Raw genomic sequence first — 16246 nt, 5'->3', positions numbered from 1 at the left:
CAAATGTCAGAGAACTTAGGTGTGTGAAGTTGTGATTACTAAGGAGAAACACACACTCAGAAAAGCTGGAGGAACTCAGCAGGTCAGACAGCATCTATGGAGAGGAATAAATGTTACTGTTTTAGACCTAGACCCTTAATTAGGACTAAAGAGGAGAAGATGCTTGAGAAGCTGAAAGTCTAAAGGGATAGATAAGTCACCTGGGCCAGACTGATTACACCCGAGGTTTCTGAAAGAGGTAGCTGAAGAGATTGCACAGACATTGGTGATCTTTCAAGTATCACTTGATTCTGGAATAGTTTCCAAAGGACTGGAAAATCACAAATGTCACTCTGCTCTTTAGGAAGAGTGGAAAAAGATGGGAAATTATTGGCATAATAGCCTGACCTCAGTGGTTGGCAAGATGTTATAGGCAATTATTATGGATGGGTTTTCAGGATACTTGGAGGCACACAATAAAATAGGACAAAAAAGTCAGTATGGCTTAAGGGAATACTTTGCCTGACATATCTATTGGAATTCTTTGAGGAAGTACAGCAGGATAGACTAAGAATTAGTCTCCTTATTTACTTGGATTTTCAGAAAGCCTTTGACAAGGTGCCACACACAAGGCTGCCAAACAAAAGCCCATATGGTGTTACAGGAAAGATACCAGTAAGAACAGAAGATTGGCTGACTGGCAGAAAGCAAAGAGTGGGGATAAAGGGGCTTATCATCTTGCGGATGATAGAAAGATAGGTGGAGAGGCAGATAGTGTTGAGGAAGCAGGGAGTCTGCAGAAGGACTTGGCCAGATTAGGAGAGTGGGCAAGGAAGTAGCAGGTGGAACACAGTGTAGGGAAGAGTATGGTCATGTTCTTTGGTAGAAAGAATAAAAGCATAGGCTATGTTCTAAATGGGGAGCGAATTCAGTAATCAGAGGTGCAAAGGGACTTGGGAGTACTAGTGCAGGATTCCCTTGCAGGTTTGAGTCTGTGGTGAGGAAGGCAAATGCAATGCTAGCATTCATTTCAAGAAGACTGGCACATAAAAGCAAGAGTGTGATGCTGAGGCTTATAAGGCACTAGTCAGACCTCACTTGGAGTATTGAGAGCCGTTTGGGAGGAAATATAAGAAAGGATATGCCAGCATTGAAGAGGGCCCAGAGGAAAAAGTCAAAGTAAAATTTACTATCAAAGTACGTACATGTTACCTTGAGATTCGTTTTCTTGCAGGCATTTACAGAAAAATAGAAATAGAATTTACAAAAAAACTATACATAAACAAAGACTGACAACCAGTGTGCAAAAGAAAACAATTTGTGCAATCATATATATTGATAGTGAGGACATGAGTTGTAGAATCCTTGAAAGTGAGTGTAGCTTGTAGAATCAGTTCAGTGTTGTGGTGATTGAAGTTATCTATGAGAGTTCAGGAGTCTGAAGGTTGTAGGGTAATAATTATTCCTGAACCTGGTAGTGTGGAGCTTTAGGCTTGTGTATCTCCTGCCTGATGGTAGTAGTGAGAAGAGAGCATGACGTGGATGAGGTGTTCCTTGATGATAGATTCTGGTTCCTTCTGGCAGTGCTCCTTGTAAATATGCTCAATAGTGGTGAGGACTTTGCCTGCAGCTGTGTCCACCACTTTCTGCAACTTTTCCCTTCCTGGGCATTGGTGTTTCCGTATCAGGCTGTGATGCAACCAGTCAGTATTCTCTCCATCATCCATCTATAGAAATTAGTCAAAGCTTTTGGTGACATGTTGAATCTGCACAAACGTGTAGAAAGAGGAGGCATGGTTGTGTCTTCTTCATGTGGAGGTTGTTGTTGTGGCACCATTTAACCAGATTTCCCAGCTCACTCCTATATGTCAATTCATCACCACCTTCAATACCGCCAAAAACATAAGCATTTATATAACCCCATCTGCCTGCACATGGTCTATATTCCTCAATTCCCTGCCTGTTCAGGTGGCTCTCTAAATGACTGTTAAACCTTTATATTGCATCTTTTTCCACATCTCCGCTGGTAACGCATTCCACACACCTACCACACTTGTAAGAAAATACTGTAACTCAAACTTCTTCAAACACTTTAAAGCTGTGCTAGCAACAGCACTTCCAGTATTTTCTGGTTTACTTTGGATTTCCAGCATGTGCAGGTTTTTAAAAAATTTTGATCAAGCTTCATCTATCCTGTAACTGCCTGCTCCAACAGAGTGGTCTTCAATAAACTGTCCATTGCTGTATTTGTCCTGAAAGTATTTGACTGTTTTAGCTCTCGCAGATGGACAATAAGAAAAGTGAAGTACTTTACTGTGTTTAAGTCAGGCTCTCAGTACTCTAGACATGGATACAATAACTGCCACACTTGGTACAGTGGATGCTTTATTTCATATACTGTGTACCAATCTCGTGAATGCATCTCCTGTACTTCTCACAGAACAAACAAATCAATCCTCAATGAGATCAAACCAAGTCTCTCTCTCTGGAGGCTCAAATGACAAGACTCACCCACTGGGCACATCATAGCTCCATGGAAAAGGATACCAAGGTGGAAAGAAGGACAACGGAAGAGATACCGTTGGTAACGGAAGGATAACGGAAGGATACCAAGGTAGAAAGAAGGACAACGGAAGAGAGGAAGGCTGCCGATCAGGTGGATGGACAATAAGGACAGCAATGAACACAACGTTATCTACAATGAACCGCCTTTGTGAGGATCAAACTCATTTAGGGCAACTATCCATAGGGTTGCTGAGTTGACAATGACTCGATGGCACTTAACAACAACAGCATAACCACTGTTATATCTGGAAGTCAAAAAAATTATAAATGCTGAAACTCAGAAATGAAAACAGAATATCCTAGGATAGGATAGGCAGCATCGGTGGAGAGACACAGTTAGTGTTTCAAGTCTGGGGCCCTTTACCAGAACTGTGGATGAGAGAAAACAACTTAGATTTCAGTAGCGAAGAATGGAGGGAGGACCAAATGATAGGATACGACCAAATGATAGGATATGACCAAATGCAGTTCAAGTACAATAAAAGAATATGACCAAGTCAAACATGAATTGCCATTAACTAATTCTTTGCTGAATATCATTTATGTTTTTTTACCCAAGTGGAAATTAATTGTTGTCTTGGGATACTTTTAGAAAATCTTCTCCTTTGGAATGCTGATTTAAACCTTTGTCTTTACGTTTAAGAGGCAGCTATGTGAACAGGCCAAGAATAGAGGGAGTTCCTGTGCTGTACTGTTCTTTGTTCTATGTAACACTGAAAGTGTCCCACACACTGGCTTCTACCCTGCGGAGGGCTAAGAGGATCCAGTACACACCCGATGACAGTCCTTTGCTGTGCCGCCAATTTTACATTTAGCATGTCCTTCCTCAGTACCCTCTTGCTCTTTGCCACTAAGCTTCAGATCCTCTTACCTCATCCCTTAGAGTCATGTCAGCTCTGGAGTTGAACCATCTTCTTGTGATATCTTTTGTTCAGACTCCTCTGTTCAATCACTGTCATCAGAGGGAACTTGGGAGGTCTTCCAGTACTGGGTTAACACACAAAAGCAGCCAATTCCAGCTCGATAAAGCGAGTTGTTTTGTTAAACAATAGATTAAGGTGTTGCGATCTCATTGAACAGAGGCACAGGCTCCACTGGATAAACGTTTTTGTGTTGTAGCTTTGCTGACAGGATGGTGCAGGGAAGTGTACAGTGCCAGAACGCTGTTTCTTTGTCTAAATCTAACTCTGTCTGACAGATCTGCGGCGGATGACAGCGGGCTTTATTGGTATGGCGGTGTCCATTATCCTGTTTGGCTGGATCATTGGAATCCTGGGCTGCTGCAAGGACCATGACCTGATGCAATACGTAGCGGGCCTGTTGTTCCTCATGGGAGGTGAGAGAATCGGTCGTCACACAGAGTACAGGCCCAGCACTGGGGAAAGAATCGGTCACCACACAGAGTACAGGCCCACAACTGGGGAGAGAATCGGTCATCACAGAGCACAGGCCCACCATTGGGGAAAGAATCAGTTGTCACACAGAGTACAGGCCCACCACTGGGGAGAGAATTGGTCGTCACACAGAGTACAGGCCCACCACTGGGGAGAGAATCAGTCACCACACACAGAGTACAGGCCCACCACTGGGGAGAGAATCGGTCGTCACACAGAGTACAGGCCCACCACTGGGGAGAGAATTGGTCGTCACACAGAGTACAGGCCCACCACTGGGGAGAGAATCAGTCACCACACACAGAGTACAGGCCCACCACTGGGGAGAGAATCGGTCGTCACACAGAGTACAGGCCCACCACTGGGGAGAGAATTGGTCGTCACACAGAGTACAGGCCCACCATTGGGGAGAGAATCAGTCACCACACAGAGTACAGGCCCACCACTGGGGAGAGAATCGGTCACCACACACAGAGTACAGGCCCACCACTGGGGAGAGAATCAGTCGTCACACAGAGTACAGGCCCACCATTGGGGAGAGAATCAGTCACCACGCACAGAGTACAGGCCCACCACTGGGGAGAGAATCAGTCACCACGCAGAGTACAGGCCCACCACTGGGGAGAGAATCAGTCGTCACACAGAGTGCAAGCCTACCATTGGGGTTGTAAGGAGATCACTGCAACAGGGCCAATCAAACGGAGGAAAATATCCATACACTGATTCCTGTCTATCCAGGGAGACTAAGAACACAGAAAAACACTGCATAATCCCTTTGGCCCTACTCCAAGAACAATCTAATGATTCCCTCCCACACAGCCCTCCATTTTCTTTCACCTTTTAAACCTTCCCTGGCTATGTGTTCTATGCACCTACCACTCTCTATATAAAGAAGCTACCTGACATCCCCTCCAACTCTCCTACACTTTCCTCCAATACCTTAATATTATGCCCTCTGGTATTAGCCATTTCTAACCTAGAAAAAAGTATCTGGCCCTGAAGGCTTATCTATTCCAATGTTTTTCAAAAGTTCCCACACATCCTCCTTTATGTCAACATATCCCAATATATTAGCCTGTTCTACACTGTCCTCACATCTGTTAAAGTCCCTCTTACTGGTGAATACTGAAGCAACGTATTCATTAAGGGACACCCCTACTTCCAGGCATGCTTCCTTTTTGGTCCTACCCTCCCTCTTTTCACACTCCTATCCTGTACATCCACTGAACCTCGGTCCCTCTCGTTTGAACAACACGGATATTTGATTGTGATCCCTCCCCTTCTGGAATGACAGTGTTATTGTGTTTGACGCACCTGTTATTAAAGTACTTGGCAAATATTCAAGTGCTTCAAACGGGGTTTAACAGAATTTGCTAGTGAGCAACAAAGACACCAGAGAGATCTCCGATGCTGTAATCCGGAGAAATAAAGCGGGCAGATGGGCAGAGGAAGGGGAGGCAGGAAGGTTGTGTGCAGACATCATGCGTTGAAACACATCTTGGCTGTGGCAAATGCAGCAGAGAGCTAGAGTGGTAGCTGCACAGTCCAGGATGCGGGCAATGCTGTCAGGAGTGGGAGTTAAAAATCACATCTGGAAGAGTGAATTGCCTTGTGGTTAGAGACCTGCAGAAGATCCTAAATATACATAGAATTGGGGGCATAGAAACATAGAAAACCTACAGCACAATACAGGCCCTTTGGCCCACAAAGCTGTGCTGAACATGTCCTTACCTTAGAAATTACCTAGAAATGAGAACATTTAACACAAAGAAACCACAGACCATTCAAAAAGTGCTGTTTTCTTGGGGAGCAATTCCATTCCTCCTCTTAGGAGTGGTTAATGGGGAAGGGGGCACAAGTCAGACCTTGGAGAGCAGTTGTGAGGGACAGGACTCATTATATGAGTCATGGACAGAGGAGGCATTAACTCTGGAGAGCCAGTGTTCAGCAGCAGAGGAGATTCAGGTGTATTGTGGAAATGGAAATGATGTTAATGAGGTTTGTGGCCAAACTATCTGCAACAGCCGGGGTGAGGAGGAGGAGGCGTTGGGTTCACCAGAGAGGTAGAGTGAAGGGCAGTAGGTTGAAATGAGTTGAAGGTGTGGGTGGTTGTCAGTGGAGAGAGGGGCGAGGACCTTACTAGAGGAATGCTGTGTGTCTGTATCGGTCTGGGGGAAAGAACCAGACATTCTCTCCGCACTCTCTCCCTGCCAGGAACCTGCTGCATCATTTCTCTCTGCACCTGTGTGGCCGGCATCAACTTCGAGCTCTCCCGCTTCCCTCGGCACATGTACGGGCTGCCCGAGGATATCAGCCATGGCTACGGCTGGTCCATGTTCTGTGCGTGGGGCGGCCTGGGACTCACCCTGTTGGCGGGCTTCCTCTGCACCCTCGCTCCATCCCTCAGCACGCCACACACCACCGTCCACAAAGCGCGGGTGGAGAGCAGCACCATGTGACCAAACACTATGTGGCCAAGGACTTGCTATGAAGGACCGCCCAGTGTCAATCGGCTTAACCAGCGATCAGAGCTTGGTGGTGTGGTGAGAAATGTTTAAACACTTTCACACTAAGCAGTTTTCTTGAATGTAATTTAGTAGAATAACTTGTGATAAAGAGCTTTCATACATTAAAAGCTTTAAGAAAACATTTTTTTCACTAACACATTGAAAATCTCATGTCCTGGGCTTTATGGTATATGAATTTGATACTACTTTACACTGTTCCAGTCTCCCAGGAATAATAAACACCTCACTTGTTTAGATGATGCTGTCCTCTCCTACCCCACAAATTAACCAAGGCAAACGGTGCTGAGGGGAGGGCAGTGGGACTGGTCAGTCCAAGGTAGTATTTTGTAAGGTGACTAATGTGCATTGGTATTTGTACAAATATTAAAACATTTTTCCCACTGTACAGATTTCTGCCGATGTAAATTGCATCATTGTCAAGCCCTTTGACTCATTTTGGTTAGATCTTTTACACAATTTTATAATAAAACTCATTAAAATCCAAATAAAACAATCCATAAACAGTTTGAAGCTGCCGCTTACTGTGCAACCTCTCGCTATTCTCCACTTTACAAAGTAGGGCTCTCAAAGCTAAGTATCGGGTGAAAGGAGCCTCAGTACTGGAAGGTATCAGGTCATGCCGGGCTGTAGTAGCTTATGTAGCTGGTAATCACATCTGTGCTGTCATAGGCTTGAGGAGTGAAAGAGCAGCGACTGCAGACTGATCAGGAACAGGGTAAATCATAACCCAGTTCACTCCATGTTATCCAAGAGAAATTGTTGACACCGCCTGCTGTTGTTTTAGTCCAACACATCTTGCTCACACCCAAAGGCACAAACAAATGTGTAGATTTAGCAAATGCATTTGATAAAGGAAATGAAGCATCAGTGGTCGAATACCACCTTCCATCTCTCCTTGTACCTTCTCGCTGGTTGAAAGCTCACGTTATTTGCAATGGTTAAAACAGCAGGGCCAATATAAAAGTGTTCACCTCAGTCGTCAGTACACAGCTGACACCTGTCACTGTGGACAAGGCTGCCTGTGAGCCCTGCAATGCCCAACTAGTTACAGGTACCAAGGGCTCTTCGTCTGAAGGCAGCAAAGCTTCACATGAGTGCAATCAGGAGCAGGGTTCCATCCAACTCCTGGGCCCTGATTTTAAAGTCCTCCTCCAATGACTATCAGTGTTAAGAATAGCACTTCCCATGCAATCAAACCGCAAAACCTGATGTAGCATGGCTGATGCTGCAGGGACTGAATCACTAAGATGGCCTTAAAAAAAAACAGGAGGGCTAAAAGACATGAAGTTACCCTAGCAGACAAGGTGAAGCAAAATCCCAAAGGATTCTACAGAAATGTTAAGAACAAAATGGTTGCAAGGGGAAAATTTGGTCCTCTAGAAGATCAGAAAGTTAATCTGTGTGGAGCCAAAAGAATTGAGCAAAGATCTTAAATAGAAATTTGGCATCTGTATTTACTTGAGAGATGGATAGTCTACAGAAGCAAGTCAAACCAGCAGCAAGATCATGGACGCTATACAAATTACAGAGATGTTGTTTGATGTCTTCAGTCAAATTAGGGCGGATAAATCCCCAGGGCCTTACAAGGGTTTCTCTCAGACTTTGTGGGATGTATTGCGAGTGCAGAACTTGGTAGAGATACTTAACGATAGGTGAAGTAACAGAGGACTGGAGGATAGCTAATGTTGTTCCCCTGTTTAAGAAAGGCTCTAAGAAATAACCCAGGAAATTATAGGCCAGTGAGCCTGACATCAGTAGTGGTAAAGTTATTGAAAGGTATTCTAAGGGCCCAGATATATGAGTATTTGGATAGACTTGGAATGATTAGGGATAACCTGCATGGCTTTATGCATGGCAAGTCATGTCTAACCAATCTTTTTCAAGGAAGTTACCAGGAAAGTTGATGAAGGCAATGCAGTGGATGTTGTCTACATGGAGTTCGGCGAGGCATTTGACAAGGTCCCACCTGGGAGCCTAATAAGAAGGTTCAGTCGCTTGGCATCCAAGATGATGTAGTAGATTAGACTAGACATTGGCTTTGTGACCTGAGAATGGTTGTAGATGGTTGCCTCTCGGACTACAGGCCTGTGACTAGTGGAGTGCTGCAGGGACCGGTGCTGATTCCATTGTTGTTTGTGATCTATATTAACAATCTGGATGACAATGTGGTTAACTGGATCAGTAAATTTACAGATGACACCAAGATTGGGGGTGTAGCGAACAGCGAGGAAGACCAGAGCTTACAGCGGGATGTGGACCACTTAATGCAGTCAAGTGTGAGGTTCTGCACTTTGGTAGGACCAACCAGGGTGGGTCTTACACAGTGAGGAGTGGGACACTGAGGAGTGCAGCAGAACAAAGGGATCTGGGAATACAAGTCGATAATTCATTGAAAATGGCATCACAGATAGAAAGGGTCATAAAGAAAGCTTTTGGCACATTGGCCTTAATAAATCAAAGTACTGAGTACAGGAGATGGGATGTTATGTTGAAGCTGTATAAAACATTGGTGAGGCCGACTTTGGAGTATTGTATGCAGTTTTGGTCACCTACCGACAGGAAAGATGTAAACAGGTTGAAAGAGTACAGAGAAAATTTACAAGGGTGTTGCTCGGACTGGAGGACCTGAGTTATAAGGAAAGATTAAATAGGTTAGGACTTTAGTCCTTGGAATGAAGAAGATTGATGGGAGACAATAGAGGTATACAAAATTATGAGGGGTATAGATAGTGGAAAAAACCTGAGATTGGGTGGGACTACAATCAGAAGTCATGGGTTAAGGGTGAAAGGTGAAAAGTTTAGGGGGAACCTCTTCACTCAGAGGGTCGCATGTGTGGAATAAGCTGGCCGTGTAAGTGGTGCACGCAAGCTCTGTTTCAACATTTAAGACAAGTTTGGATAGGTGCATGGATGGCAGGGTTATGGTCTGGATGCAGATCAATGGGAGTTTAAATGTGTTGGCACGGACTGGATGAGCAAAAGGGTCTGTTTCTGTGGCTCTAAGCAGGCCCAGCTGACTGTGTCGTGAGCAGTGGCAATGCTTTGTGCTGGATACTCTTGGGGAATAGTTGGTAATGGGCAATATAGGGGGCCTCAGAGAATACAGGGAATGGTAATGTTAGTTTCTGAAGGGGACTCCAGGGAATAGTGGAAATGGTAATGGGTTGGTAATAGGCAACACTGGATTCTGATAGGGTTTGTGATTGGGTAACATTAGGTCTGAAGGCCATAGGAAGCGTTTGAAATGGGTAAAATGTAATTTGAGTGAGGGGATGGAATGGGCTTTAGTTTTCTGCGGGTGCCTGTTGAAGCCAACAGACCAAATAAAGTCTGATGGCTTCAGAAAGCACCAACTGAAAATTCTATCCAACTAATTATTTTTAAAGGAGTTGTGGAGCGGTTAGTGTTTGCCCTTGTAGTTGAGCCAACACCTCCATGTAACAGGAATTAATGAGGCTACAGGAACAAAACAAATCACACAAATTACTCCTGGACACTGAAGGATAATAATGCTTTCTGTACCCTACTTATTTATGTATTCTGTGGTAGTCCAGCCCCAGCACCTTCCCCCCACCTTAGCAACAGAAAAAGCATGTTCACTGATCACACCTTGGAGAAATGAAACATAATTTCTCAGCTGCTGATCCAACTCCTCCTCCTACCTTGGTGCAGCAGAGAAAATCACCACCACACCGCTGCCTCTTCTTCCTGCTCATTCCACCTGCTGCGCTTTGTCATGGTGTCACATCATTTCTTAACGGAAGCATGCAGCCCTGGGATGTGCAAGTCTGTGTACTGTATTAAACTCCAGTGCAGTGCTACATGTGTTTGGTTCAATGTAAAATATTGTGATGTCCATTTGAGATGTATTGTTTATAGCAAGAAAAAGTGATTTTATCAGGGAAGTGTTTGAAATTGTAATATACACACTGTGCATTCAGTTGGTCAAAAATAAAATTAATTACAAGATAGTGTTTTGTAGTATTATTCTGGTTAAAACTGTCACTGTGTATGTTCATTGAGCTGTGTGGGAGCTGGGTTCAGGGACTATTGACCTTGGATTCCAGTCACTGGTGGATCCTTTTCTCCCTCCTGGCTGAGCTTCCTCCCAGGCTGTTACCATATCCACAAAACTTAATTACCGCAGACTCATGCGTCAAAACCTCTTCCACAGCCAAAGCACACCAAGGGCACAAGGATCTCCTTCCTGGCAGCAAGCACCATGACCCCAGCCAAACCTAACCACAATCTAAGAGGTGATTGAAGATGAAAGGTGAAAGGTTGCACAGCATGGAAACAGCCCTGAGCCAGCGGTGATCCACCCAGTTACACAACCCTTACCTCAACTCTTTTTACCTTTTCTACAGTCCCATCAACATCCCCCCCGCGCCCAGATTCTACCAATCACTTACTCAGTAGGGTGTGTTATTGTTGCCCCAGCACCCTGGAGATACACAAACAACAACAGGGAGAGCATGCACCAGAAATCAAGACTGAGACAGTACTTCTACCAGCTGAAAGCACCGCCCCACCCCTTGGACATGGGTTCAGCAGGCATAGAGTCAGACTAAACCATTAACATTGGGAAGGATACAGGGAGGTTTTGGAGGACCACATTTTGTGCAGAGTTGTTTAACATAAGCAGCCCAGCACCAGACTGTGCAGGAGCATGGGGTAGGGCAGTGGGCAACTGCTCTGAAGATGGGAGTATTGGATTGCATGTGGGACACCAGTTGGCCAGGGCAACATCAACACCCCTATTAGAACAGCTGCACAATCCAAATGATGGATGGACAAGCTACCACAGGTATTCTAGAGATGGTGAGAAGAAGCAGACTTTAAAGACAAGATCAAAGAATTAGTCCCCCGCTGAGTCAAGAGTCTGAGCCTAAGCAAACAACACACCTCCTAGGTGTTATAGTATTTGGTCCAGTCTTAGGCTGGGAATATGGGCAGGTATCTTGCTCCCAGATTCCACACCCATATCATCATCCAAAATTGCAGCAAGTCTACAGTGAGATCAGTGCCACTTAGTGAGAGCCAGGGAATGTGTTCCTGTTATGTGTGAACACTATCCACAACTGAAAGCATTCCTGTTAAGTCTGACCACACACTCTGCTTTGTAACATCACATCATGTTCACTCTGATGCTCCTGTTGAGACACAGCTCTAAAATGGTAAACCTTACAGCTCAGACTGATGTTCAACCCATCATATCCTAACACTTTCTTGTTGTCTAATTTTATTTTGATTTAGAGATACACCACAGTAATAGGACCTTCCACCAGAACAAGCCTGTGCCACCCAATTAACCTACTAACCATGTCTTGGAAATGTGGGACAAACCAGCGCACCCAAAGGAAACCCATGTGGTCAGAAGGAGCACATACAAACTCTTTACCGGCTGCAACAGGAAATTAATCCAGGTTGTTGCAGCTTAGTAGCTCCACACTACCATACCACCCCAGCTTACTCTCAGCCTGGCATTTTCCCCTCGAAGTTCCGCAAACTAGTGTTTTACCAGTGAGCTGGACAGAAGCTGGCATCCATGGATCCCTGAAAAGCATGCTGCTCCCCCCCCAGCAACACCACCACTCAATCCTCAAACCACCAGATGTTATCGACGGGCACAGAATAATACAATGCAGCCACAAATACAGCAGAAATAAAATCTAAGCAGCAGGCACAAAAGAAAACACAGTCCATCTAAAAGTGGAAGTAGCAATTTGTGTCGACAGATTGTGGAAAGAGGTGAAAGGACAGTAATAATCCAGGGGTGGGGGGGAAAAAAAAAGGAGAAACTAAATATCCCAAAACAAACTGGCCAGAAGAGACAGGTATAGGAGCTGCATTCCATTGTGTACTGTGAGGATTCACTACTCTAATAACACAAAAAATGGATTTGTCCTGGAACATCTCGGCAACAGTAATTATGTCTTACTATAATGATTAATGAAAGCAGAAGACAAAGTCAAAGTTGGTAGATTTAAGAGCTGATCACAAGGGGCTGAGAAATGACCCAGAAAATCAAACACCAGGTGGCAAGCAATGACACACAACAGCAAAAGGGAAATACTTAAAACATGGTCCTAGGTCAAAGTACAAACAAGGGTAACCTAACATGATGGATCTACAGAAATGTAACAAATCACAGGACAAGTACAGGAATTACAATGCCTTGAAAAAGTATTCAGCCCCCACAACTACTTTCACTTTTTACAGCCTAAATTTTACAGCCATTTTCTAAATCTTAAATATATTGAAGTAGGAGTTTTGGGTTAATCTACAAAACATTGTGCATCATGTCAAATCAAAAGAAAAATTCCAAAACCTGTCAAAACCATAAGACGTAAGATCAGAAATAGGCCCTTCAGCCTATCAAGTCTGCTCTGCCATTCCATTAATGGCTGATCCTGAATCCCACTCAACCACATACACCTGCCTTCTCCTCAAATCCTCTGATGCCCTGTCAACAATTCACAAAAAAATTAAAAACTGAAATTGTGAGGCTGAAAAAGTATTCAACTCCCTATGCCTTTCTCAAATGCAATACCAAGTCACCCAATTTGCTGATGTAGAGAATTGGAGGATCACCTGTTTTCAATGAATTCATAAGAATAAATAACCCTACTCTCGAAGGTCCAACAGTATGGTACATTTTCAACAGACCAAACCAAAATGAAGACAAAAGAGAGTTCAAGATAAGCCCAGGAAGTGATAATAGAGAAGCATAAACCTAGGGAAGGGTACAAGACTGTCAGAACAAACATGGAGTGGCTTCAAATGAAGAAAATTGATGTCCTCAAGTGGCCCAGTCAGAGTCTTGACCTTAACCCAACTGAACATCTCTAACAAGACCTTAAGATTGCTGTCCACTACCACTCCCCAACTAAACTGCCACAGCTTCAGCAAGTTTTGGAAAGAGCAATGGGCAAATATTTCTCCATCACATTGTGCAAAGCTAATAGAGACTTATCCAAAAAGATTACTGGATGTAATAGCTGCCAGAGGTGGTTCAACTAAGTACTGAGAAAAAGGGGATGAATACTTTTGAACTGCTGACATTTCAATTTTTCAATTTTTAGTTATTCATGCTTTACAATTTTCTGTTTTTTGAACTCTGGTGAGAAAAAATAAGACGTGTGTGATTCACAAATATAAATTTTCAGTTAAAATGATACTCATTTTAAGGGTTGGGGGCTGAATATCTTTACAAGGCACTGTATAAAGACCATTTAAAAATCATTTAGTACAAAGGATTTATGAAATTAAGTAATGATCAAGTAATGAAAACAAAACCAAAACTGCAAAATAAACACAAACAACAGGAATTCTGCAGATGCTGGAAATTCAAGCAACATACATCAAAGTTGCTGGTGAACGCAGCAGGCCAAGCAGCATCTATAGGAAGAGGCGCAGTCGACGTTTCAGGCCGAGACCCTTCGTCAGGACTTATACCACATATACCACAGGAAGGTTGGGGTGTGAAAGGGGACAAAGAACACCAGGGATAAAAATCAATGAAGAAAGAAATTAGAAATTTACATCAAGGTCTCTCAGCCCATCTTTGCTCATGTTGATCAATAAAGGACTTTTGAGTCCAGAAGCATTTAACATCAAATTGTGTTGCTATTTAGTATGGAGAGACCAGTGGACATGACACCAGAAAATGAAATTATAAGTCATAACTGCTTTTAAAATATAGAAATACTAAATAATCAAACACAGGAAATAGACGTACACCTGCATATTAATAAAATCTTAAGTAATCGAAGCACAATCACACATTTGATAATCTGTTACGTAAAGGAGTTTGTCAAAGAATTGTAGATAGCTATATTTAAAAGCAGGAGATAGAAAAATATCCAACAAACTAGAGCCATCCACTTAATAACAGCAGTAATAGAAAGAAAACACAATAAATAAAAAATAAAATCTTGCTCACAGACCTGTAAACTTCTTGGAGATAGTGTGGTAATTGTATTGTGTAACTTATGTGAATTTCCAAAGGTCTCCCACAAGATGTCACACAACAGACATCTGAATAATATCAGAGTATGGAGTTAGGGGATCAGAAGAGCCAGCTGGCTGCAAGACAGAGCAGAAGAGCAAAAAGGCAGCTGGCAGAATGCACTGGTTTTTAACAGTATATAGTATTCAAGCTTTTAGAATGAAACCATAATTTCTACATACATGATCTTTACCATCTGCAGCAAATTGAAAAACCTCAATACATTAGTACAGTGAACATGGAATTGATTCCACGTACTGACTTCTGGTCATAAAATGAAATCAATGCTAACGGAAAATAAAAGCCTAAATGGGATAAAGGAGAAAGTGTGGGTGCAAATAACACCAGTAAAATAACACGACTGGTAGTGCAGGGGCTGGAAATGAGAGAGTAAACTACGTCTGGACTACTTGGTGATTGGTTACAATGTTTGTCAAAAATCATTTTTAAAAATAGTGGCATAGCAGACTACCAGAAGAACATTTCCAATCAAGCCAGAAATATAAGGTTAGACCTCTCACATCCCAAATGAACAGAGGTGTAGCCACAGAGAGACTTAAAAGATTACATATGATTCTGACATTTCATGGGGGCGGTGCGGGAGAGCAAAACCAAAGGCCATCAGTTTGAGTTGGTCACTGATTTATCAGATTTGATCATGCAGATGAAATATTTGTGGAGACAATGTGAAACTCATTACAAGAGGAGGTGGTTGAGACAAGCTGTAATTAAGGAGAAGCTAGTAAGTAAAAAGACAAATTTACATGACACCTTCAAGAGGTGATGCTCAAGAAGGTGGCATCCATCATTAATGACATGCTCTCTTCTGATTACCATCATCAGGGAGGTGGAACAAGAGCCTGAAGACCTACACTAAATGATTCAGAAAGAACTTCTTCCCTTCTGCCATCAGATCTCCACTTTATTACAGCACTTTTTTTTTGCACTATTTTGTAATTTACAGTAATTTGTACTGTACTGCTGCCACAAAACAACAGACTTCATGTCATACAAGAGAGAGATAATAATCCTGATTCTGATGCAGGTAATGGAGTTGGGTTGGGAGGCAACATAAATGGAAATCCCTCACAAAGCCCCATGGAATCCAGAAACAAAGAACCTGGCACCCTGGTCATCAATACAATACCTATGCATCCTGGTCTCAAGAGCTGTGCAGATAACTTACCTAAATTCCTTCTGAGAATGTGTCACTTCCACTGAATATAGACCGTGGTTAACCAGGCACTGCTCCTGACCAGAATCTGGTTAAGGTTAAGGTAGCTCTACCCCAAAACCAAGACATTGTTTGCTACCACATAGGCCTAGAAGTGCAGCTGCCCTCATCAGTTACCAAGAGGTTGATAAGAGTTAATGCTGCTCTTCCTTGACAAGGGTTCTCATGGCAGTTAACCCAATACCCCTGATCAGGATACCAATAGGGGCCATGCTGTCCTTGCAACCAGGTGATCAATGGATGAGGGTAATACTGGCCATAACCTGATAACTATTGAGAGCTTTACCCCATCCGGTTTCAGCAAGCAGCACTAATGCCAGACTCTTCCACTGAGATCAATCAATATTGGTGTTTTTCTTATACCAAACGTGAAACATTGGAAGGGAAGCTGCAAAACATAAGAGACTCAATGTCTCCCACAGGCCATGAACTTCAATGCCAGCCCTCTCCTGACTGGGTGGAGTCATTGCTGCCCCTCCTCGGACCCAAAGACTGACCAGGCCAATTAGTGCTACCCCACCCATTCCTGAGTAAG

At 43.4% G+C, this 16246-nt stretch overlaps 1 protein-coding gene across 3 annotated transcripts in view; it reads left to right on the top strand.

Moving 5' to 3' along the window:
- LOC134353822 (transmembrane protein 178B-like) overlaps positions 1 to 15240 on the top strand; it is a 112027-nt gene extending 96787 nt beyond the window's left edge. For 2 of the 3 annotated variants that reach the window (XM_063062257.1, XM_063062256.1), the window contains exon 3: positions 3743 to 4918. In XM_063062257.1, the coding sequence (XP_062918327.1) occupies positions 3743 to 4782 (1040 nt within the window). In that variant the 3' untranslated portion in view covers positions 4783 to 4918. Of the gene's footprint in view, positions 1 to 3742; positions 4919 to 6152 lie in introns of those variants that run through there. The other variant, XM_063062258.1, reaches the window with a different exon arrangement.
- The last annotated feature ends 1006 nt before the right edge of the window (positions 15241 to 16246 follow it).

The sequence above is a fragment of the Mobula hypostoma genome, chromosome 11 (genome assembly GCF_963921235.1).
Source record: "Mobula hypostoma chromosome 11, sMobHyp1.1, whole genome shotgun sequence".
Lineage (NCBI taxonomy): Eukaryota > Metazoa > Chordata > Chondrichthyes > Myliobatiformes > Myliobatidae > Mobula > Mobula hypostoma.
This window is presented reverse-complemented; position numbering and strand designations above follow the sequence as displayed.